Raw genomic sequence first — 23998 nt, forward strand, 5'->3', positions numbered from 1 at the left:
AGATTCATCTACTGGTCATTATTTGAATAATCATTCATCTTAAGGTCAGAAAACAGTGAAAATGTTCATCGTAAGCTTAAGCTATCTTCATCAAATGTCTTTTTTTTTCCTTTTTTTTTTTTATCCAACCAACAACCCCAAGCCCCAAAATATACCATTTATTATAATATAGGATAAATAAACCCATGAATTTTCCACATTTGAGAGCCAAGAACCATCAAACGTCTGGAATTTTATCTTAAAATATGACATATAAATCAGTTATTAAAATAGTTGCAAATTATTTTCTGTCGCTTGGCTGAACTGATTATTTGACAAATTGTTGCAGCTCTAAATGTGTTATATCTCAGTATTTGTTTGTGTTTCCCGACCCATATTTATCACAGAGGGGTGGAAAAGGTTTACGAGATTGATCATGCGCGGTGTGTTTTTTAAAATCGGTTGACGTTCGGAGTCTAGTGTGTCCCAAGTCTTAGGGCGGTAGCAGCCTCTTCAGCTGTTACACTTGGACCGCTGCACAAAGAAGTGCATCTTCTTCATTGTGGCTTGTTGAGAATTACCTGTCAGCAGAAGGCACACGCTCGGAGCAGTAAGGTATGAGAGGGATTGTGTGGAGTAGCTGTTCTCCGTGGCAGCAGACCAAATTGGATGTGATAGTCATTGCTTCCTCCCAACACTGTAGTCTTGCTTTAAGTTGCTGCACTGCCTGCCAAGTTGTGCTTTTGCCGTGCTAACCTGCCCCTGTGGCTCCTGTGGCCCCTGCGCCTAAACCACTTACTGGCACTCCTGCACCACCCGTATACCCTCCAGCTTCTCGACATCTCCTGACTGTTTCCCACTAGCTCCTCCTTGTGGCTGCTTTGTTTCTTACAGTGTGTGTGAATGAGAATCCCAAGTATGCTGTGGTGTGTGTGGATATAGGGTTAGATAGCTTAACAGTAGTGTTATTTCCCATGCAAGATGATTGATTTTTGCCATGAAAGAATTCTGTTTTATTTACTGCAACACTCCATGTACTGTTCTTTGACTGGCTTACTGTAAATGATTCAGTTGTTAATACTGCAGATTGCTGTAGGTTACACTGGATTACAGTTAAGGCAGGACAAAAATGGGAAGTTTATGTTTCTTTATAGGTAAGGGTGGTGTTGTAATGGGACAAGGAAGGCAAGGGTGGAGCAGATTAATTAGAAAAAAACGGGCTTCCTAGCAGCAGGCAGTGAGTTGGGTGGCTGGGTGTGGGTGGGGTTCTGTGGTGTTCAAACGGGGCAGCCTAGGGCCAGGAAGTGCTGAACTGTTTTTCTTGCAGGGATGACAGCAGTCAGGAGGGGGAGGAAGGGGAGGAGTTTGAGTGTTACCCCCCGGGGATGAAGGTGCAGGTGAGGTATGGGCGAGGCCGCAATCTGAAGACGTACGAGGCCACTGTGAAAGAGGCAGACGTGGAGGGGGGAGAGGTGCTCTACCTGGTGCACTACTGTGGCTGGAACGTCAGGTAAGACAGGACCTGGGGAGAAATCACCTAACGTCTATATTCACCCTAAAAAGAAAAAGAAAAAAAAACATCTTTTAAACCTTCAATTCAACTTAGGGGATAACCGCTACATGGGTATCCCCACAGCAGTAACAGATACATCCCTTCCTCACAATTCTGCTTCACCTGATCCAGTCCCATGGTCAGTACTCTGATTATGGAGCGCACTGGGCCATCTAGTGGCAGAAACAGAACTGAGTATTGGGTTGATGTGGATAATTCCTCAGCTTCCCATACTCAGTTGTGTCTGAATCCCCTGTCTGTCTGTCCCCCAGCTGTCTGTCTCTCTACAAAATCTACAGACAGGCTTGAATTCGAACCCAATTAGTGGTTTTGGTTTAGAAAATCTTTAGATCCTCCGAGATGATATATTTTTAACGTGAGCTTACCCTTTGGATCTCTGAATGGCCAACTAAGATGCTGCTACACTCACCTCTACCTCTCAACCCTCTCCCCCCTCCCCAGTGGGTCAGGGTTAATGCAGTGTTAAGTAGAGTGTTAGGGTACCATGACACAGAGGTTAACTAGTGCAATTAGCATTTCATTGTCTCAATGTTGTTGTGTGGTCCTCTAGCACTCTATTAAAGACAGTGGGATGTTCTCTGCATTGTGTCTGTCGTGTGCGATGTTGTGAAACTTTTCATTTATCCTCATACGACCCAAGTAGCACCCTTGGTACTGTTGGAACTTTGTTGAATTTGATTTGTGTGGTGGTCGGTGTTAATATTGTTTCTTTCTTCATCGTAAAGGTTTGTCTTTTTCCACCTAACACCATGGGATTTCTTCCTTTTTTGCTGTTGAGGCTTATTGTGTCACAGCAACATGTTGGGGTCAGACAGTAGAGGTGTCTGTGTGGTGGGTGGTGTGAGAGGATGTTTCATAGCTCCTTTCAAAGATCTGATTGATGAAATTGTCTCTTGTCTTTGTACTTGATTTTTATTTTATTTATTTTTTAGATATGATGAATGGATCAAAGCAGACAAGATTGTACGCCCCGCCAATAAGAACGTACCAAAAATAAAGCACCGCAAAAAAATAAAGGTACGAGTACACAGAGTGGTCACCTTTCAACTTGAACCTGGTTTTTGATGTCGTGAAGCGAATCACTGACTGTGTTCAATTCTGACAGAACAAAGCGGAGAGGGAGCGAGACAGGTTGGAGAGGCTCAATGACAGAGAAGTCCTCGGCCCTTCATCCAACTCGAACCGCGTCCCACGCTCCAAATGTGGCCTGAGTCAGGATGTCTTTTCCAAGATGGACGAGGGTGAGGACAAAGGGACTCAGCAGTCTCCAGTCAAGTCTATAGAAATTACTTCTATCCTCAATGGCCTGCAAGGTAGCAACACTCATTAGCCTGTAGTCCTCATGCATACTTAAAGCAGATCAGGACTGTTTGACTCTGAAGTGGTGTATTTGTGCTGATATCCTGCTGAGACTAACACAAGTTCTGTCTCCTTTGCCTCAGCCTCTGAGATGTCCACAGATGAAAGCGAGCACGAGGATGAGGAGGAAGAGCATAATGAGGAGGATCGCCCTCCAGGTTGCAGAGGCAGCCCCAGAAAGGCCCCACCAGAGCCCCCGCAAACAACCGAACGCTGGGAGAGCGGAACCCCTCCTGAAGGATCCAAACCGTCTCCAGTCTCAGGAAAGAACCAGGATTTAGTCAGCACAGAGAGCGCAGACGTCGGGAAGCGCAGAAGCCAACCAGAACCAGAGGGAGAGGCGAGCACCAGGAAGAGGAAATCTGAGGGTGCAGCAGAGAGGACCCCGAAAGGCCAATCCAAAGCTAAAACCAGAAACACCAGGAGTGCCGACTGGTTACCTGGAGGCTCTCCCAGGAAGCTGGAGGAGAGAGTGGCTGGTCCCGGGGAGGAGAGGGGCGCCTCGTCTAGCAGCAGTTCAGATGATGAGGGTGCAACGGCGGCCGAGGCCCAGGCGGAGGAAAGTGAGCGAAGCCGGCCAAAAACCAAAGGGCCCCCTTCCAAGAAGTACAACGGCATGAAGGAGAAGACCAAAGCTGGCAGACAAGCTGGGTTCTGGGAGATTCCTGAAAAGAGAGCCAAAATGTCTGGGAATGCAGAGGAGAGGCCAGCGGTCCGCTCCAAAGGACAAAAGGATGTGTGGTCAAGCATCCAGGCCCAGTGGCCCAAGAAGACCCTCAAAGAGTTGTTCTCTGACTCAGACACAGAGGCCGCCAATTCACCTCCTCCACCTGTACCCTCGTGTCTTGAAGAGCCGAACGTCGAACAGGATGCCGGACCTGAGGACGAAGCCTCGGAGGAGCAGATGGAGAACGACAAACTCCAGGAGTTTCCGAGCAGTGGCAGTAACTCTGTACTTAACACACCACCAACAACGCCAGAGTCCCCCTCAGGAGGGGGCAGTGCTGTGGAGGAGTCTGGTCAGGCACAGCCTTCCTCCCCTCCACCGTCCATACCCCCCACCTTGCCTTCAGAGCCGGTTTCTGACACTCTTCCCCCAGGACCCATACAGGAGGAAGTGGCAGGTGGGCGCAGTGAGACAGACAGCAGCACAGTGGAAGTGGAGAGTTTGGGTGGGGAGCTGCAAGATCTGCCTCAGGATGAGGGGGCAGGTTCCCCCTCAAAGGTGTTTGACGTCAGCCTCTCCTGCAACAGCAGCAGCAGCTGCAGCCTAGAGCTGAGCAGCAGCAGCCAGCAGGAGAATGAGCAGAAGTCCAAAGGTACAACCAGTATCCAATCTACTCTATCCACTCCTGTGAATCTTTTAGAAGCATAGAGTGACAACTCATTTACAGTCTGCCTGTTTCCTCACCATCTTCTTGTGTTTTCCTTTGTAGCGTCTGTGAGTCAGAAGCGGCAGAAAGAATCACAGACAGGTGGAGCCTCAAAGAAACACAAGCCAAACCGCAAGAGCCTAGGTGTGCCTCCCAAAAAGAATAGGAAAACAGGTACATGGAATTGCTGACACCCCGATAGCTTTCCAATTTCAAATGCACACAAGTACTTTCATATTTATTTCCTGACACAAAAGTACAGGTTTCAGGTGAGAAAGGAAATTTGATTTTTCCTTCATCGCTGTCTTACCCATCTCTGCTGTCTTCTCTCCTGCAGCCAACAGCAGTGACAGTGAAGATCAGTCTGTTGTTGACGGCACTGCCAAATCAACTGCCTCTAAGAACAGCGCATCAGACGTGAAAGCTGCCACTTCGCCCAAGTGTCACGGACGATCTCCCCCTTCGAGCCATAAGTACCACAAGCAGGGTGACGCGGACCACACCCAGCACCGAGACAACCACGGAAGATCGCCGCGCGTGTACAAGTGGAGCTTCCAGATGTGTAAGTGTCACACAGTGAGCTCATTTGCATAGTAATTTGTTGTGACTGACGGTGTTGAATTGTTAAAATCAGCCCTCTTTTTATCTTGTGTCCTGTGACCTGTATCAATGCCCTGAATTATTTCCGTTCCCCTTAGCTGACCTGGAAAAGATGAACAGTCTGGAGAGGATTTCATTTCTTCAGGAGAAGCTGCAGGACATCAGGAACCACTACCTCTCCCTCAAGTCTGAGGTGGCCTCTATTGACAGACGACGAAAACGCATGAAGAAAAAGGAACGGGAAAGTGAGTCACTGATTACCAGCTTTTTTTCAGATGTTTTAGTTTGTCAGCAAAGTCCTTCCTGAATTCTTAGTAACTACCAGCTGATATACTAAATCTGGTTGCAACATTAAAAGCGAGTTAAAACCTTTTTTTTTTTTTGTAATGTGTAGCATCACAAGCTGTAGCGTAACTTTCTAAAATGATTTGTGTTGAACTAAACTGCTTAGTATTTGTAATTTCACGTATTGCTTTGCTGTATTTATATATGCACAGATGGAGAGATGAACACTTTCGGGATTAGTAATCACAACATTCAAATGAGAGGGGAAAATCTGATTGTGCTAAGCTCACCAACCCCATTTAGTCTGTTATTGATGCAGTTAATGTCTTATTTTTGAGACCGTGTTAAAAAGGTAACCTCGTTATTTGAGTCAGGTCAGACGATTCACTCTAAATGGATCATCAATTAGTAAGCTAACATTAGCTTTGTCAGTTCATTTAGTTCTTGATGTAACAGCTGCACCTGATAATTACCATGTGTAAATATTCAGCAACAATTAATCTCTTTGTAAGAACTCATTTGTGTGGGGCAGCATTTTAATTTAGTGGTGTGTAAATCCTCACTAGGCTAACACTGAAGTCCCACTTCAGGAGTCTACTATATGTCGTCTCCACCAACCTGTTTGAAACTGACCATTACCAAATCTTTCCTCTGTCCTGCAGGCACAGTGGCTGCTTCCTCTTCATCCTCCTCCTCCTCTTCCTCCTCACCGTCATCCAGCTCACTGACTGCAGCAGTCATGCTGACACTGGCCGACCCTCCGGTGTCGTCATCATCCTCCTCTTCTCAGAACTCTGGGGTATCAGTGGAGTGCAGGTGACAGGACAAACCAGCGAAAAAGCCACCGCACTAAGCACTTAACCAGCACCCCGGGGTCACCGCCCCCCCATTCCCTTCCAACAGGACGGACAATTCAACCTACATACTGTAACTACTGGGGCACAAAAACCAGACCAGAGACAAAAAAAAAACAAGAAACAAGCACTATTTTCTATTGACAACTGTTTCCTTGGCAAGCTATTGGCACTTAAGTGCACTTTTATGAAGATTGTGTGGGGGGATGAAATTTGTCAAAAAGAATATATACAAAATTGTCTTTTGCGTGCTCCTTAATTGAACATTTATAAGAATTGTTTTTGCAAGCAATAACTGTTTCCATTTGATAAAGTTGTATTGGTAAGGGTTGTTATCCAGTGAAGACCCCTCTGTGCTCTGTCCTCATAGCCCGACATGGTACGGCCTGTGCTCGCCATGTTACCGTGGGGAATTCAGAGGAACACTGCCACATTGGCATTAAGGGCGTAAGGAGATGTAACTTTGCCACGTTTCTCTGTCCACTCTCATCAAAAAGGCCTTCATGTGGTTAAACCTCAAGTAGTCGACGATGCTCATCTCCCGTACAGGCGTGTGGTCCTGTACATGTTTGCATTGAGTCATACAGACAGGTGTTGATGCGTTAAGGGTTTCAGACCATCATAGGTCCACTGAGCCACCTCAGTGGACGAACATGGAATGATACTGTAGTGCCTTTTTGTTCTTTTCCATGGGGCACTTTGAGAAAGGACAGCACTTTGTTTTCCTGATCCTCTTCTCAAGTCGGAGGGTCAGCTGGAATAATGTGTCCCCTTTTTTTAAAAAAAAAGAGAGAAATAAAAAAGACTGAAGAATGCTGTATGAGTGAGCAGGCAGTGAAGGGCTGAGTCTGACGGCGTGTGGTAATATTTAAGTATAATTGTGAAAGCAGTACTCTTATACTGGATGAATCTACTACTGAATACTCACGCAGCTTGGGTATAACTGTTAAAGTTTGGCAGTATGAAATGTGCAATGACGGAGGTGGTGAATCCAGTGGTCACATTACTTCAGTTCATCAGCCCATCTGCTTAATTTTCTTAGATTTTCATCACCCATCTAATCCCCTTAACAATGTTGCACATCTGCAACTGGATCAAGTTAACTTGAAGGCAGCCATATATAGGTATTTACAGCATGTACTCAGTACTGCGCCACACACGAATGAAGCTGATACCCACATTTGCAGTGTTCCAAACAACATGAAGATATTTAATTAAGTCTATTTTTGCTTTGGCATCTCTTTTTAATTTTACTCATGATCATTAATGACATGTCAGCTTCTTCTCATACTCACCCCCTACCAAAAATGTTTGGTTCTGTTTCCTGTACTATGACCAGATTAAAGGTAAAGATATTGTAAATGTGCATTTATATCATAAAGTGACGTATGTGTATACATTTCTGAAGACATCTCCAGTGTTTCCTTTGTATAGATCCCCTACTGTATGATAACCTGAAGTTACATTTTGTTTGGCACTATGTAATTGTATGCTTTTGTTATACATTTGTATATTGAGAAGTGTTTTGAGTCAAGCTATTTAATATCTTGCACTGTTAATAACATGTACTTTTCTGTACAGACAGTTTTACAGTTTTAACTGTAGTTTGAGTGTAAATACTGAGGGTTTTTGTCCTGTTCTCTTGTAGGAACAGATTTATTTGAGTTCATTTGTTGTTTCGTTCTGCCTCTTTCATCAGTTTCAATAGTTCTTTTATTTCTTTCTTCCCTTTTTTAATTTCATGTTTGCTTTAGTTGGTATTCTGTTTTGTTTTTCTATAGCTTGTGCTTGTAAGAGAAGAATGGTGGTTTCGGATGCGGCTGAACTGTTTTCCGACCTGTACATGTCCTGAAGCTAAAGCTGTATGAACCTGTATATGGAAAACGGTCTGGATCATAGATTAAGAGAAAGTAATGGAGCTTATTGAAAAATGCTCAATAGTATTTATTAGGCTCATCTGATGATGGTCATTGTGTAATTTATTGTAAAAATGTAAGCAAAGCAGAAGCCTCTGTTTGAAATAAATGCCATAGTTTGTGAAGTATTCAGTGTCTCCTGCCATCAATTGACATTTACCACACTTACAATACAATTTTGAGGTATTTCTAGTTTATTTGAATATTTTTTAATATGCTGTGTACTTTTACTCCTTTTCAGAGGAAAACTTTTTTGACTTCAGGTAAAATTGTAATTTATGCCCACATTCATTTGACAAATTTACTTTCAGTGAAGTGAAATGAACTAGTTATTTTAAATAATTAATGATTTAATTCTAATTATTATGGTTACTACATATAAAATAAGATAAGATAGACTTAAATGAACCCACACTGAGGAAATTCACTTGTCACAGCAGCTCGTACACACAGGGTGGATTTAAAAAAAGAGCAGATACATTTTGCTAGTAGTACCTTTTGTTTATTTTTATTTTTAGTAGTAGTTTATGTGGCAGTGTGTAGGATTTAGTGGCACCTAGGTGTAGTTGCTGATTGCACCCCTATCGCCTCATCGAGAAACTACGGTGGCTGTGAAATGTGAAAGACCCTGTGCAGAGCCAGTGTTTGGTTTGTCTTTTCTGAGCTTCTCTAGAAACATGGCGGTTCAACATGGTAGACTCTATGGAAGAGGGTCAACAGTAACAAAAACATCATGATTCTTATTTTTAAGGTGATTATACACTGATGAAAACATAGTTATGAATAATATTTTCCATGTTTGCCATATTCCACCAATACAGCTTCTTACATAGATCTTGCACATTGAACTTGCTTGCAACAGAGCATTTTAGACTCTAGGCTTCTCCCCTCGTGCAGGTTATTTTAGGCAGACATATTACCACAAACTTTTATCACACAGAGAAACCTGGGGCTTTTGCACTTTGCCCGGTTGGTAATCTTGAAGTATCTGAATAGCAGTACTTGAATACCCCATCATAGACTATATAAACCACCAACAGCTCTTATGCTGTCATTGTGGATTCAAGACTTGTTCAGCTTTTAGCTCATACTGAGCTTCTCATTTTGAGTGGAGGTATATTTAATCATATTTAACCATCAAAAGAATAGACTGCATAAAACAGGTTTTTAAAAAAAAAAGGTGTATTCAAACTTTTTACTTGACCTTATAACCTATTTATATGCTGTGTTATGAGCCTATATGTGTTTATGATTGATACAAAGTGCATGCATAATGGAATCATTTATTTAAAAAAATATTTTTTTTTCCAGTGGCCAACCCTCAAACCTCCCAGGCCTGGTAGCGGGACCCAAGCTTGGGAAGGACCCAGATACCACCCCCCGCCGGGGTGAGAAGGAGATTTATATATATATATATATATATAATATATATATAATCTTATTATATTATTTATATATTTATATATATATATTAATTAATGCTTGCAGTTTCTCGTTTCATTCTGTTATATTTTTTTAATTCCACACTTAATTGTTGGTGAGATGGTCAGTTATTCTGCCAAAGTTGGCGGACCCCCTGGGGGTCACGGACCTCTAGTTGAAGACCCCTGACTTAAGTTACTGCAGTGTGGATATGAGAGCGTTGGTTTTACGACATGCGTCACGGTTTTACGTACTTCCTCTCCGTACTTCCTTAGCAGCGTGCTAGCTGTTTAGCTGCGCGCCGTGCGTGTGAAAAGTTTCCAGACATGATGAGCGGGAGGACCGGGGCGGTCGTCCTCGGGGTGTGCGGGGCCCTTTTCGTCGCATATTGTATTTATTTCGACAGAAAGCGGCGGAGTGACCCTCGCTTCAAGGAAAAGCTACGTGAACGTAAGTGCCTGAGTTAGAGGAAGTTAATAGCTTAGCATGCGGTTTACCGCCGCACAATGTGTCCATGTGACAGAGACACGACGTCAGAAACAGAGAGATATATTTACACTCTCTATAGATATACTCTCTCTCTCAACTCGTCTCATCTTAGAGACTATGAACACTTACTCTGAGTCAAGTCTCCCCAACTGTGTCGCAGGTTAAATTACCTTAACTCGTGGAAGAAACACGCAGCAGCTTAACGGTTCAACTTGTGACCATGTGTTCATGCGCACGTTTTGTCTCACAGGTAGAAGAAAGAAAAATGTTTCCAGTGAGAGTTCCACACTGGCAAAGGTAAGAGCAAACATGAAGACTTTAATTTCAGATATATATTTTTTATATTTTAATTTATTTTATATGTTTGTGTCTCACTGTGGCCTAATGCGCGTTTCTGTTCATTCCTGACACTTTTTGGCTTTGCAGCTGCCTGATTTGAAGGACGCAGAAGCTGTTCAGAAATTCTTTCTGGAGGAAATCCAGTTGGGAGAGGAGCTTCTGTCACAAGGTTAGCCACATGTCTGCTTACTGCTTAATCTGATGGAAGATTTGGGAGTTTATGTGCATGATCCACGCCTACAGGACACCCCCACAGAAAGCTTAGAGAGCCGTTCTCTAACTGTGTCAAACATTAAATACAAATAGACAGCTTCATGTCTTTTTTGTTTTAAAAAAATATGTCAGACACCCATAACTAACCCACACACCTCTTTTTTCAACTTGCTCAACCGTTAAATCTAAACCCTTTTCTAACCCTCGACCTAGGTGAATTCGAGAAAGGTGTGGACCACCTGACCAATGCCATTGCAGTATGTGGCCAACCGCAGCAGCTCCTTCAGGTACTCCAGCAGACGTTGCCACCTCCAGTCTTCCAGATGCTGCTTACCAAACTGCCCACCATCAGCCAGGTGAGGATTCCCTACATCTCCATTTTTAAGATTATTTTTTGTGTGTGTGTGTGTGTAGCATCCTTAATAAACCCCCCAGTTGTCATTTGTGGTCTCTGGGACAAGAAAGGGTGCAAGATCAATCTTAGAATCATCCAAAGCTGAGAGCCATTTGTCAGTAGCTCTCGGTTATTTCACCTCTAAGACAGAAATGCCAACAGTACAGATTTCCTGTGTAGTTGGAAATGGTGCGTTTAGCTGTTCTGTGCTGTACACAACTGAGACGATCTTCTTTTGTTTTTCAGCGAATCATCAGCGCTCAGTCTTTAACAGAAGATGACGTCGAATGAATGTGTGTTTGTGTAAAAGCGTTTCAAGCACTGATATTTGGTATGTGTGACAGCTGGTGTGTGTGTGTGAGAGTTGTGAGCCTGATTGTGAGAGAGCACGACCCCCCCCTCCTTCCTTCAGTCCTTCTGTCGCTGCACCGCAAGGTTGAAGAACTTCCTGGAGGTTACGTTTTTGGGAAATCCTAAACACATTCCATCTTTCTAATCTGGTTCCCACCAGACTTTTTGTTTTCTCTCCATCTGTTCTATTTATTTCCCTCAAAAGTAATGTGTTATGTTTGAGGGGACGAGGGGGTTTGCTGATGTTATGTATTAAATAAAAATCAAAAGTATGTAAATGATTTGTTACATATTGCTGTGTTGATATACCTGTACGAGTGCCTACTACACTAAACAGAACACTTGTTTATAGAAAATTGTGAAATGTCTTGCAATGTCAGTTAAATGTTATTTTTATAATCCAGCGTTTCATATCTGGATGTGTTGTTTTTTTGTGTGTAAAATCCTAAAATAAATCACAAAGACACACTTTGAGTTTGTGAATTTCCATTTGCCAGTAGATGGCAGTAGCAATGCACAGGAAAATTTTGAAGCATTTACAGTTTTGACTTATGGAGTGTGAGCAGTTTTTATCTGTAGGGTCATTTTCTGCTGAATGGAAAGGTGTGAAGTTCACATATCAATGATAAATGTGCATCAGCATTTAGTTTTTAAATAAGTTATACAAAAAATGATTGTAAGGAACATGGAGGAAGGTAATGTGATGCAGTCTAATGGGTCTGAATCCACACATCTGTATGCTGGTCCAAAAGAACCTTTGAATCCTGATGTTTGACATGTTGATGAATCCTTCTCACTGGTTAATGAAACACAGACGCCGCCAGAACAAGGTTGAGTTTCCACCATGAGAGTACAATATTTCTGTTTCCAACCAGCATGGCCAAACATACAGTACAAGCTTGTGTGAGTACGAAGCCACGATGTCTTTATTGTGAATGGCTTTATTGTGCGTGCAGGAGGGCGAAAGTGGAGCAGCTCGTAGGGGAAGGGAGTAGGTCGAAAGTGTGTCTCTTGGAAGACAAATAGAGCTGTAATTATTTTTATCCCCGTCTGCAGCTGTTTTTCTAAGGGCTCTGGCCAGAGCAGCCCGAGCCTTGAGGTTGCCAGGAAACGAGAGCAGGGGAAAATAGTTTTTCTACATTAGGAATGAAAAATGAAAATTGAACATCGGCCCAGAAATGTCGAGTGAAGACTAAATGGTAGACAGTGTTCCATTTTCCATGAACTCATGGGCTCGCGCTGCAGTCTTTTCTTCAGCACTCCTGCTATTTTGCCATTTGGTGGAATAGGAGAAGCCTGTCAAGAGGCCTGCAGAGTCTGGCCCAGAGTGTGTGTGTGTGTGTGTGCAGAAGAAATGACTCGTTGTTAATCTGTCCTTTGGGGGAGGCAGAAAAGAGAGAGAGAAAAAAAAAACAAGACTGTGTTGGAGGTCAAGCTGGAGCTGTGGTCTGGGGTAGGAACAGGTTCAGAGCCCGTCCACACAGCGTGCCACTGGCCTGCTTCTCCTGTAAATAAACACTCAGCTGCTGGCCACGTACTCTGTCCCCTGCAGACTGGAGAGAGCTGAGGGGGTCACTAAAGGATACCAGACCAGTACTGCCTGCCTAGAAAGCACTGCATCATAAATCAAACCAAGTGAAACAGACCTTGACATGAGGCCATGACTCTTTGATTTCAGGATGACACAGCAAATCTTTTGTTTTTATCTAAAACAAAGCCTCCGCATCCTGAAACCCTGAGCAGAATATTAATGCAATGCATGAGGTGTTTACTGTGCTTCTTTGGATTTAATGTCTCTCTTTAAATAGAACTGCTGCTCTATTTGAGTCTGTACGAATGCATTATGAGTCAGCTCTTCATATCTGATGTAGCAGGCAAGGAGGGAGGGGGCAAATAAAGAAACTCCCTCTTCTCGTGCAGTAGGGGGAACTGTTGCTCCAGGCTGTGTTTGCAGACTTCTATGGTGTTCCACTGAAGGACAACTGAATGGAGAGAGCATAGAGCATAACAGCTCCAGTTGACAGCAATAACAATGGCTGTGTCTGCAGCACGGAGACCATGTGCTCGGGAGGGGTAATTTTTTTTTAACAGTTCCCAATGCTTTCTTCTAATGAGCTCATGTTGACAGATGCACTGTGTTCCTTCGTTACAGGTGCGGGGAAATAAACTGCTATTGAAGGCAACCTTAATATTCCAGGATTAGACATAGACAGGCTCTAACCAGCCAGACAGCACCAAAGCAGCCTGACTGCCATTGTAATTTGTTTGCATGGATTCTGATCATATGTAAGATGTTGTATTGGGAATATTATAATCACTTGAGCTCCACAACTCATTACGGGAAATCCTGTGAGCAAATTATCCACAGCAGTAATTACCTTTGCTGTGTTATTCCACTTTGTGAGTTTGAATGTCAAAGCTTGATCACTGCTCTGTATACTGAGTGCCATACATACACAGATTGGGTATCTGCAGGAGCAGCTGTGTTTGTGAGTTTAAGGCAGCCAGAAATAACTCTGTTGTATGTGGTTGCTATGGCAGCTCCACGTAGCTCTGCAAAGCAGCAGACTCTCTGCTGCACCGAATTGAGATCCTCTGAGTGCTGCCTCTGAGCACTAACCTCCCAGTGAGGTAGTCGCTGCCTGTAGCCTGCAGATCGCTGACTGTTTAGGTGAAGGTGTCCGCAGAGCAGCTCCTGCGTCTGTGTTTTGGAACATGTTTTCCCACCGCGACATGATGCTCAGAGCCACACTGTCTGTGCCCTGTTGCTGATGTCATGGCTGTGGTGCCAGAGTCTGCAGCCTACTGTACGTTGTCATGGAGAGGGCAGGCTGGGGAGAAATATGAGACATGTCCAGGGCTGTGCCAGGAGCTATAATAAAGACTGCTGCTCTCTTCTGCACTGCCACTTGTGTGCACAGCAGCAACACAGTGTATTAATTACCCAGCGCCTTCTCTGTGTCATTCACCAGCGAGGCAGAGAAGAGGAAAAATTTTCCAAGGCACGTCCTTAAAATAAAGCAGCACTGTACGTGCTCAGAGTATTAACTTCCACACAGATGACCCATTTTTCCATCTAAGAGGGTCTGAGGATGGGTGGAAAAAAAGAGAGAGGGGGGAGCAGTGGAGCCAATCACGTGAATCTAAAGCAGGCTACAAATCCTGGCGGATTTCTCTTCCTCTGGTGGGGCAATGCCTTACTGTCATCTGTTTTTCCATTTCTCAGCCGCTCTCTCTCTGGTAATTTAACTTCTTCTGCTGCCCTTCCTCCCACCATGTGTAGTCCCAGCCTGTCTATTCAGCTCTGTTGTTTACATTCCCTGTGAGTGTGAGCTGCAGGGTGTGGACAACAGACACCCCCCCTCCTCCCCTACTCCCCAAGCACCCCAACCATCTTCCATCTATCTCCTCATCACTAGATGCCTGATAAGGCGGAAATTCAATAGCGCACCACTCAGCCTGAGAGAAGTAAGTGCATCACGTGGCCAGTGGATTCCTGTTTACGTTGGGTGGTTTTCATATTTTGGTCTGGTTCTTGGAGACAAAGAGGATAGCAGCAGCTGAACGAGAGACAAAAAAAACAATATATCGTTCAGCATCGGTTCTCATCCTGTCATCTGTCATCAGTGTTATCTATGCAATCTGGGCTTGGAGTGAAACTAGAAGAAGGAAGTGACACATACACTGAACAGGAGTGTGAGGAAAGGGTTAACTAAGCAGACTGCGTGCACAGTTATCCCCCCCCCCCCCCCCCTCTCTCTCTGATCTGCCTTCCTGTCTCACAGGCAGTGCAGTGCACTGGCTTTGAAAATCATGAGAGAGTCAGACAGGCTTGTTTTGCATACTGTAGGTCTCCTGCATTGACTTGTAGCAAATCCCTGCCCTCGGGAGGCATGTCAGAGGGGATTAATGGGAGGGCTGGGGCCTCACAGAGTTTCCCATTGTCGCAGCCCAGCCCTGTGCTGTATTTTCATCCCGCAGAGTGAGAAAAGAGCGAGCAGGTGGGGTGATGCTGGTGGAGGGAGGGTTGAGCGTTCAGTGTGCAGTGTGTGTGTGTGTGTGTGTATTGGTGCATGGGGGAGAGAAGGGGGGAAGTTATACAGTGGTGTTATTTCCCTCTGCCCTGATTCTTTTGAGCTGAGCTGAAGGGAGGGGAGTGTAAATAATGTATTTGCAGCAGCAGGGTAGAGGGAGCTGGAGCTTGACCGAGCTAAGAGCGGGGAAGGGAAGGGAAGGGTTGAGCGGCCATGCTGCTGCACAGGAAACTGGGGGCTGGGGAAGGGGGGGGCGGCGTGGGTGCAGGGAGGGAGCAGAGGAGGAACTGTACAAGCTACAACAGCCCTGCTGTGGTGCTCTGGGGAATGTGGGGCCTCCGCAAGAATGTAGCAATCCTCTACTTCCGCTCTATCCTCTCAGTTTTACCAAGACAAATAGTTTACTGCTGCAGTCTGCCATTAATAATGCAATATAAATAATAATGTGGTCATCTGAAATGCTATTTCACAACAGGCCTGAGGTTGACAGGGATTCAAATGATGTCTCAAGAGGAGCAATGCTCGGAAACTGGAAACCAGTCGTACAGTTGAACGGGATAATAGATTCATCTCGAACCCGTCTTTATGTAGTATTCTAGGCTGAAATGTTTGTGACGTTTGGGGAAATAAGCTTATTCACTTTCTTGCCAAGAATTAGATGTTAGAAGGGGGGTGGGGGTAGCCAAGCAAAGCAAATTTTCATCTCATGCTGTTCGTGCAGATTTGAGACATATTCAGCTTGGACAGAAGCATCAGTTTGTGCTGCCCTGGGCGATTTCACATCCTTTCTTTACTTTGGATACAATCGTGGTACAATCGCCTCTAAAATAAATATACTGTCTGAACACACAGTTAAGCTTGCTAATTAACATGTTACATCTTGTTTGTTTACAAAAAAAATAAAGTGTATGTAGGAAAATTCACCAGTTTTAAAGGTTATGTGCTGGACTATTTCTTGGCTTTGAACCCAAAACAAAATGTCAGACAAATTTACTACTTGCATGGCTAGCTCTTCTTCTCATGGCACACAAACATGAGCGTGGTATCAATCTTCTCAACTAACTTTGGGTAAGAAAGCAAATCATTTTTTATCCCCAAATGTCAAACTATTCCTTTAAGGTTCGCCTCCCTCAGCAAACCTTTGTATGAATGTGATGAAACTGTTCACTTGTGCTATTATACCAACACCATCCTTATTTCTCTCCCTATCTCTCCGTGTCATTCTCTTCTGACTCTCCCTGGGCGTTCCAGCTCTTTTTTTCTCTCCCACACCTGCTATGTTTTATGGCAACGATTAAAGGGACCTTAACCTTGAAACATGATAGAGCAACCCCAACTCCCACAACTACAATCATCTAAAAAAAAAATAGGAAAAAGATCACTCCTGTTCTCTTTTACACTCCATGTAACCTTGGTGTAACTTTTGTATTTTATCATATTTTCTTGGGCTCGCAGAACTCTGTTGCCGTATCACCCTGTGCAGCTCGGCAGCTACAACCCACTCGTTCACCCGAGAACTACAAAGTGGGTTTGACGCCTTGCATCTTGTGTAACCGTGGTCTTTGAAGACTTTGGCTTTGAGCTCTGTGTCTCATCAATTCCCTACGCAAAGCTAAATTTGAATCTGAGGCGAGCACATAAGGGGGTAGCTTATCTGCCCCACTCGTTTAATGTTATTCATTCATGCGCACTATTTTTATGACAGCCTGTGCATGCCGCAACTTTTTTTTGTTGTTGTTGTTTATGTAACCATCTTTAGTCTACTTGTGGATATGTGTGTGTGCATGCTCAGAAATGACAATACAATATCCTTTTAACTTACATCAGGGACAGAAAACACTGGTTGCTCTTTTAGGATGCATGGAAAGTGATGGGCACCTTGCTACATTGTTTAAAAGACAGAAAAAATCTGATCATGAACCTTGCCAGTCTTGGGTCTTTCTGGGTCATGCTTTGATGTTAATTCCTGTCTCAAATAGAGGGAGAGCCAAATACGGAAAAATGGAGTGACACAGATATCCCTCTTTTTCCTATTATCTATGAGGGAGCCACGCCATAAAGTGAGTGGTACTTATCGCAGCAAATTCCTGACTTATTTGTCATCTGGGGCCCAGGATTTGTCACATCAAATCTGCTTTTCTCAATGAACTGGGGAGGAAGATTACAGGCTCATACTCAGTGAGATAATAACGGCGAGTCAGGCTTTGGCTCTCAAATGAAAGTCCTCAAGAGGGTGACGCGGAGAATAGAGCCACGTCGTAAGCAGCGTCTGATTCTCACGCTACAGCTGGAACATTAGTTAAAGAAAACAGCTGTTAGTCTGTTGACTTACATACAATCCATTGGACAGTTTCAGAATTTTCCCAATATTTCATCTCATATATTTCAGCTCTTAGCACTAATTTTGTCAGATTCTTAGTCCTCTCCTCCACACGCTATTGATTTATGTAAGCTCTTAGCACATCTGACCTATTTTGCAATAAAGCCTTGATCTCCCTCTGTGTTTGTTTGGAGTCTATTTGCAGCTACTGTGATGATTTCATGTTATTACCTAAAATATGAGCAACTTGTTATGTTTGTTTTCATACCACGCTACTACTACTTTCATTAGCATATAAAATGCTTTAATGTTCCTCTTCATAAATTATTTCACAGCATAGGGGAGTCAATCAGACAGATAAGTTCTTCACCCAGAAAGCCTGCATTCCTGGACCTGATTTGAATTTAATGGACTTGTAGATGATTAATGAATCAATTATTGGATATAGCATCTGATGTTTGGGCGGCTGCAGCGGTGACACTGACAGCTTTTCAAATTGAAAGAAGCACAATCATTGCAGAGACTCGCACGCTGCCAACTCAATGTGCTCCTGTAATTATAAATGCACGAAATAATTAACAAACAACTCCACCGCGAGGCCGCTTACACGTCAGGTCATTTAGGGTCAGCAGCAAGGGATAGAGAGTGGAGCTTGATGATTGCACTTTGTCTGATAGGGACAGTAACGCAGATTGAGTCAATCTTGTAGCGAGAAATGCACTGTAGGCTTTTAGTCCAGATGACGCTCAGTATGAGGCCTCTCGTTTACTTAGCTCAGTGAAAAGCTCGGTGAAAACAACTACCACCATCCACACCCTCTCTCCCTCCACTCCCCCTCTGCTCCATTCTTCCAGAGAGATGGCTTGTTGACATCCATTAGGAGGTTTCCCAGCATTGAGCCAGGCCAGGAAAGAGGGCTAATGATGTAATTCCCTGAGAGATGACATTAAAATGTCAAAGTGCTGAAGTGACATCATCCATTTAGCACACATTTTCCAGTGATATACATTTGCCCCCCCTACTCTCAGCTTTCCTTCCTGGAAATTGGGGCTCCCCACCCATCTCAGTGCCTCCGGGCTGTGCTTAGGTGTGCAGCCACATGACGGAGGACAGCCTGGAATAAGGGGGGATATCATCAAAGCGTGTCTTCCCCTGCAGCTATAAATGCCCTGCTCCAGAAAGCAGGGTTTTGAACAGGCTATGTGTGTCGCGTTACATTCACCCCTCCCTTTTTTTAAGCCTCAGCTGATGCTAATTCGTCTTGTCTCTACAACAAAGACCCTCATGCCCTCATTCCTGCACCTCTTTTACTATTCCTGCCACATGTAGGAATGGCCACTGGATGATTTTAGGTTAGCAAGCTATATTTATCCTCCTTACAAAGAAAGAATCGATATGATTTTGATTGTGTTGAGATATGTAACAGAATAATGTGAGCATCTTGTACCTTTCCACCTGCCTCACGCTGGTCAACAAACACGATGTTTTTCATATATAGAACCTGAATTATATTTCTAGGAGGCAGACTTGACAGCTCTCTATTCTTCAGCCCAGTGAGTGGGTAGGCTTAGACTTCAATAATGGATGCTTGAAGGCAGAGTAAGTAGACGTGAACTGGAAGCAGAGAAGGAGGGCTGCGCCTCAGTTAATAATAAATCAATTGATCCCCCTGCAGATGATGGATCGGGTTGCTATGACGACAGATGCAGTGTTACCCAGAGCGTGGAGAAGAGGTTTGTTTCCCAGAACCATACAATCAAGGCTGTGAATGCATCTCGGCTTTTAAATGTATGGTGACTCAGGACGTGACTAATAAAGGCGGTGAAAACAGAAAATGTTTGGAGGATAGGACAGGATATTCTCCAATGTGGAATCAGAAATTTATCACATAATTTTGTACATTTCCAAATCTATTTTTCTATTTATTTTTTTCCCCATGAGCACAGATATAAAGATGCTGCAGGTGCCTGAGATTACATCCAATCATTTCCACATGGCTGTCCTCCTTTGATGGATGTTACAGCGCTGAAAACATATTTTAGTGCATGTAGCGCTGGCTTCCAAAAATCAACATGTTTACCGTGTCTGCATGTGTGCGTTCTGTTGCCGTGGCAACGCGGCTGATGCTGGGTCCAGCTGGGACCACGTTGCCAAGTAACAGCTGAGTTATGAGAGTGGAGGAGAGGAGCGTGGGCGTTGGGAGGAGGGGAGAGTGAAGGGAGCGTCGAGGATACGAGGACTTCTACAAAGAGAGCGAGCAACAAAGACTGGAAGCGTGAAGGGGAAAATAAAAAGAAAAATGTATTTGGGTTAGAGTTCCAGATTGAAAAATAAGATGTTTTTCATTTCTCTCTTCTCCTTCCTGCCAGAGAATATTAATACTTGGGTGCATCAGAAAGCATCTCTACTCTCTGGAAAAGACACACAAACAAAATAAGCTATGCCAGACATAAATGATGTACTCCATATTAAACAGCAGCAGCAGGGGAAACTTTGATAATTCCTTTCATGAACAGAAAACTGGAATAATGAGCGTAGTACTGTGCGTGCATAGGGCTGGCTGCACTGACCCTGCCTCTAACATGACTACACAGAGGGCTTGCAGCCTGTAATGACTCACACGCAGGCAGAAATATCGGAAATAGTCCAGCTCCAAAGCCCTCGGCTATAAATGATCGTGTGTCCTTGTAGGCCAGGAGGTTCAGGCACGAAGCTGCAGCGAATGGCCCGTTGTTGAGTCAGCACTGGTTAAGCATACGGATAGGGAAGGTTACAGTGAACTCATTCTTGTGGTTCTACTGTGGAAATGTGGCCTGTAATTCATTAATGAGTTAATGGTTTAACAGCAGCTGGTCATGTTTTTCAGCTGCCATCAGGATTCTTTCAAAGACAGGTTACACCCATCAGATGATTACAATCAAATAAAGACAATATGTTCTTACTATCCATCCACCTCCAGTCTGTTCAATCACACACACACACACACAGATACTCCCACGAATAATCTGAACCCAACCTTAAATCTGCCTCCACCTTCTTCCTCATACTCAACATGATTATGCAGTTTTACTGTCATATCAGTATTGTCTCTGGCTTCTGGCTCAAATTGCTTTTGTTCGTGCTCATCAAGAAACACATTTTTCCTGCTTCCACCGGCTGAGCAGTCTGATTTGTCACCATGGAAACTGATCATGAAGTGCCTTGGTGCTACATTTGGGACTAATTGTCACCCCCCAAACAAACACGCACGCTATTTAGACTCACACTCGTTCGCTGAAATAACTGTATTTGTCGCTCTCTTTGTTATAATATTGTCACGCTCCAGTACTTCTCGACAATAAAACGGCGACACAAAGCGCTCCAAAATCCTGTGCAGGAGTGAGTGAAAAAGCTGAAAACAAACTCCACAAAACAAAGCAGCTATTGGAGTTGTTGGAGTTGTTCCCAAACTGCTTGATCCAAATATGCTTGATGAATTTTCAGCCTGGGAAATGCGAAATCTGAAGCTCTGTGCACAGCTGACACATTCTGTCCTTGGGTAAAGGTTGCGCTAAAGTGACATGTCAAGGATCAGGGGACATCGTGTCCGTCCACATTTGTGCAGTTCAGGAATTACAGACAGGACAAACCAGAAAAACAAAAACAACGGAGCCAACGTGGCCCCATCTTTATATAACAGAGCTTGCCTGTGGCGATTGTGCAATGCGGTGCAGTTGTCTGGGCTGATGTAAACAGAGCCTTAGTGCCTCTGGAGGCTCAGCCATGTGCCTTGATGCAGCAGTTATGGGCACATGCCCTACTTTCATAAATCAGAGCTGGAAAAAAAAAAAAAAGGAAACAGTGTGAGGGGCTGAGGAGGAGGAGGGGTGAGAGGGGATGCCGAGTGAGCAGGAGAGGGAGGGAGAAGAGAGTTTTAGAGGGAGGGGGGGTTAGGGTTGCTGAACAAGGCTCATATTGATGTTCCAAACACAGCTGCAGGCGTCAGCTGACTAGCTGGCCTGGAAGCAGCCCCAAGCTCTGCCTCCTGCCTTTATCAGCTTACACTGTGACCTTTCTCTCTCTACTGGAATAGATCCCCCCCCTCTAGACCTTACCCCCACCCTCCCTCCCCCTCCATATCTGGCCCTTTACCACGCACTGTCCACACAGCCCTGATGAGTCCGGGACCCTGTCTGTCCTCTCTGACATCTGACTTCTGCCGGGGGTTTTTTGTATCTGCATGCCTCCAGAAACACTGGCTCTCTTTTCGGCGCATCAGCACTTTCGTTTGTCTCACATGGCTCGTTTTTCAAGCCTCGCCCCACGCTCTTACACAACTCACCATGAAGTCACTTTTACTCCTCACGTCCGCACCCGATGATGGAGGATAAAGAGAGAGTGGTGATGAAGGGCTCGGTTACTTTGCAAATACATGTCAGTTCAGCAGGATTGTTAGGCAATGTGCAGTCCTCTCGTGTCAGATTTCTGCAAAGTGTTCACCGAAAACAAAGACGACGAGATGGATTTGGATACCATGCTTAAGCTGACAACTCAAGTTTGGACATATTTAGTGAACCTGAAGTTAGCAACAGTCCAGGGTGAGTTTGAAGCGGCAGCTGTCGTCGAGAGTCTGTCCCTGAGGGGCAGTAATCAGCAGAGGTAACTGTCAATCACAGGTCTGCAGCCCTCATGGGCTTTTTCTCAGAAAGACGCCCCCTCCATACACACACACACACACACACACACACACACACCTCCCCTTGATGATGCTCTTCAAGTGTTACTGGATAGTGTTTCTATGGAAGCTGTCCACCCACACACACAGCAGCGCCTCCCTCCCTTCCCCTCCCAACTGTTTGCAGGAAACACTCATCCTTCTCTGGAGATGTCGCTCGCGGCGGCTCATGCACTCATAAATCCTGGGCTCCTTTCTGGGAAATGAAGGGCTTGAAAGATACATACATACGCACACTGGGAGTGCGGGGGGGGGGGGGGGGGGGGGCGGCACAAAACACAGTTTGCCAAGTATATCTCCAACGCCTTTTTGACACTGAAGAGGTTGGATAGAGTGTCTGCCTGCTGTGGGAGGCAAATAAGGAGCATATTCTGCGCTTCCCCGGTTACTGTGCGAGAATCTGAGACACTGCGGTGTCTAGGCAGACCTCAGCGATACCAAAAACATCACAGGAATGAGAAGTGTTTGGCGGTAGAGGACAAAGAGGGACGGATGGAGGGAGCAAATAAGAGGGAAGGCGAGAAAGAATAGAAGCGTTTAAAGACAACCATCGCTGGCTTCAAATGTCAGTCAGCTCCCGGTTAGACAATGGAACACAGCTGGTGCTAAGCTTTGAACTGCAGCTGTCTGTCTTTTGTTGGCACTATTTGTGTGTACATGTGGTCACGGGTTGTGTTTGAACATGGGGCTGCTATAAAGTATTATAGGAAGATTAGTGTGTACAATATTCCAATGTAAAAGGGTGGATCGAGGTCACAGGGAGTTGCAGAGAGACACATGAGTAGGTGGCGAGTATGTCAGATGTTCCTGATTTAGAAACCCTCAAGCAAGAGGCAGAGATGAGGTGGGGTGGGGTGGCAAACAGGCTGCGGCGCTCACTCTGGAGTGGGCTGTAATGGTTTGGGGTTGAGGGTCAAAGAGGGGGGAGGGAGATGAAGGACATGGCCGCGAAGGACATCTCACTCACAAAGAGAAGTTTGCATCTGATAGAGGGGTCGAATCTGAAAATGAAATTAGATCGCTGTCCTCAGCTGATTCGTGACTGAAACGGCCGCCGTGTCCGCCACGCCTGAAAACTCCTTCAAGTGCCTCATTATCGGTGTCATCTGCAGATCATCGGAGAACATCTCATCCTCATCTCGGCTGCTTTTTGATCATCCACCAGACAATGCGCCATTAGGCCTGGGCTGATTTTCTAAAGCACAGCTCAATTACTCAAGGGGAGACTCATTAGCATATCAGAAAGCACAGGCGTGACTCTGCAAGTAAAAGAACACATTAGATCCCACCCTACAATATGGTTCAATTATTGGTATAATGTAAGAGTGGGTAGATAGAAACAAATCTCACCTTGATTTGCTTTCATCTTAAGAAATTAACATTTTCTGAGCTCTCACTCCAACATGCCAGCTCACATTTTGAAAGTTTTACTTGAGCCGGTGGTGTGTTGGTCTGCTTTGTCGTACACAAGCAATTAAGCAGTCTGGCGATACGCCCTAGTGTCAATATTCTTAAATGTCACTTTTCACGCTACGCCATTTTGTCACAGTAGTTAAGAGTGCCACCCTGGGTGCCTAGTCAGCGCCTGCTCAACTACACGAGGCAGGGCTCCTCAATTATTCATAAGTGGGGAAACATGTGGTCTCACTTTGCATGTGTGTGTGTGTGTGTGTGGTTGGGGGAGGAGGGGGCGACAGATGATAGCATTCCCCAGAAATGATGCTTCCTGCTCTGGCATTTTAAGAAAAACCGGTGTGATGAAATAGCACACAGCTCCACAATG

The 23998-nt window shown here is 44.6% G+C and overlaps 2 protein-coding genes and 1 non-coding gene across 5 annotated transcripts in view; all 3 read left to right on the top strand.

Annotated features, from left to right (window-relative positions):
* The window catches only part of arid4b (AT-rich interaction domain 4B), a 38401-nt gene extending 30334 nt beyond the window's left edge, over positions 1–8067 (top strand). The window contains exons 17-24 of one of the 3 annotated variants that reach the window (XM_010729856.3): positions 1307–1489; positions 2485–2569; positions 2658–2865; positions 2995–4230; positions 4348–4458; positions 4622–4846; positions 4983–5129; positions 5832–8067. In XM_010729856.3, the coding sequence (XP_010728158.2) occupies positions 1307–1489; positions 2485–2569; positions 2658–2865; positions 2995–4230; positions 4348–4458; positions 4622–4846; positions 4983–5129; positions 5832–5989 (2353 nt within the window). In that variant the 3' untranslated portion in view covers positions 5990–8067. The remainder of the gene's footprint in view (positions 1–1306; positions 1490–2484; positions 2570–2657; positions 2866–2994; positions 4231–4347; positions 4459–4621; positions 4847–4982; positions 5130–5831) is intronic. The other 2 variants (XM_010729858.3, XM_010729859.3) reach the window with 2 other exon arrangements.
* A 1545-nt stretch (positions 8068–9612) lies between these two features.
* On the top strand, positions 9613–11615 carry tomm20a (translocase of outer mitochondrial membrane 20). The gene is made up of 5 exons (XM_027273639.1): positions 9613–9811; positions 10101–10147; positions 10277–10358; positions 10616–10758; positions 11043–11615. The coding sequence occupies exons 1-5, from the start codon at positions 9688–9690 to the stop codon at positions 11085–11087; spliced, it is 441 nt and encodes a 146-aa protein (XP_027129440.1). The 5' UTR covers positions 9613–9687; the 3' UTR covers positions 11088–11615.
* On the top strand, positions 10814–10948 carry LOC113745729 (small nucleolar RNA SNORA14). The gene has a single exon (XR_003462358.1). It is a non-coding gene; the product is annotated as a small nucleolar RNA SNORA14 (small nucleolar RNA).
* Positions 11616–23998: the final 12383 nt, after the last annotated feature.

Source organism: Larimichthys crocea, chromosome III, assembly GCF_000972845.2.
Source record: "Larimichthys crocea isolate SSNF chromosome III, L_crocea_2.0, whole genome shotgun sequence".
Taxonomy (NCBI): Eukaryota; Metazoa; Chordata; class Actinopteri; family Sciaenidae; genus Larimichthys; species Larimichthys crocea.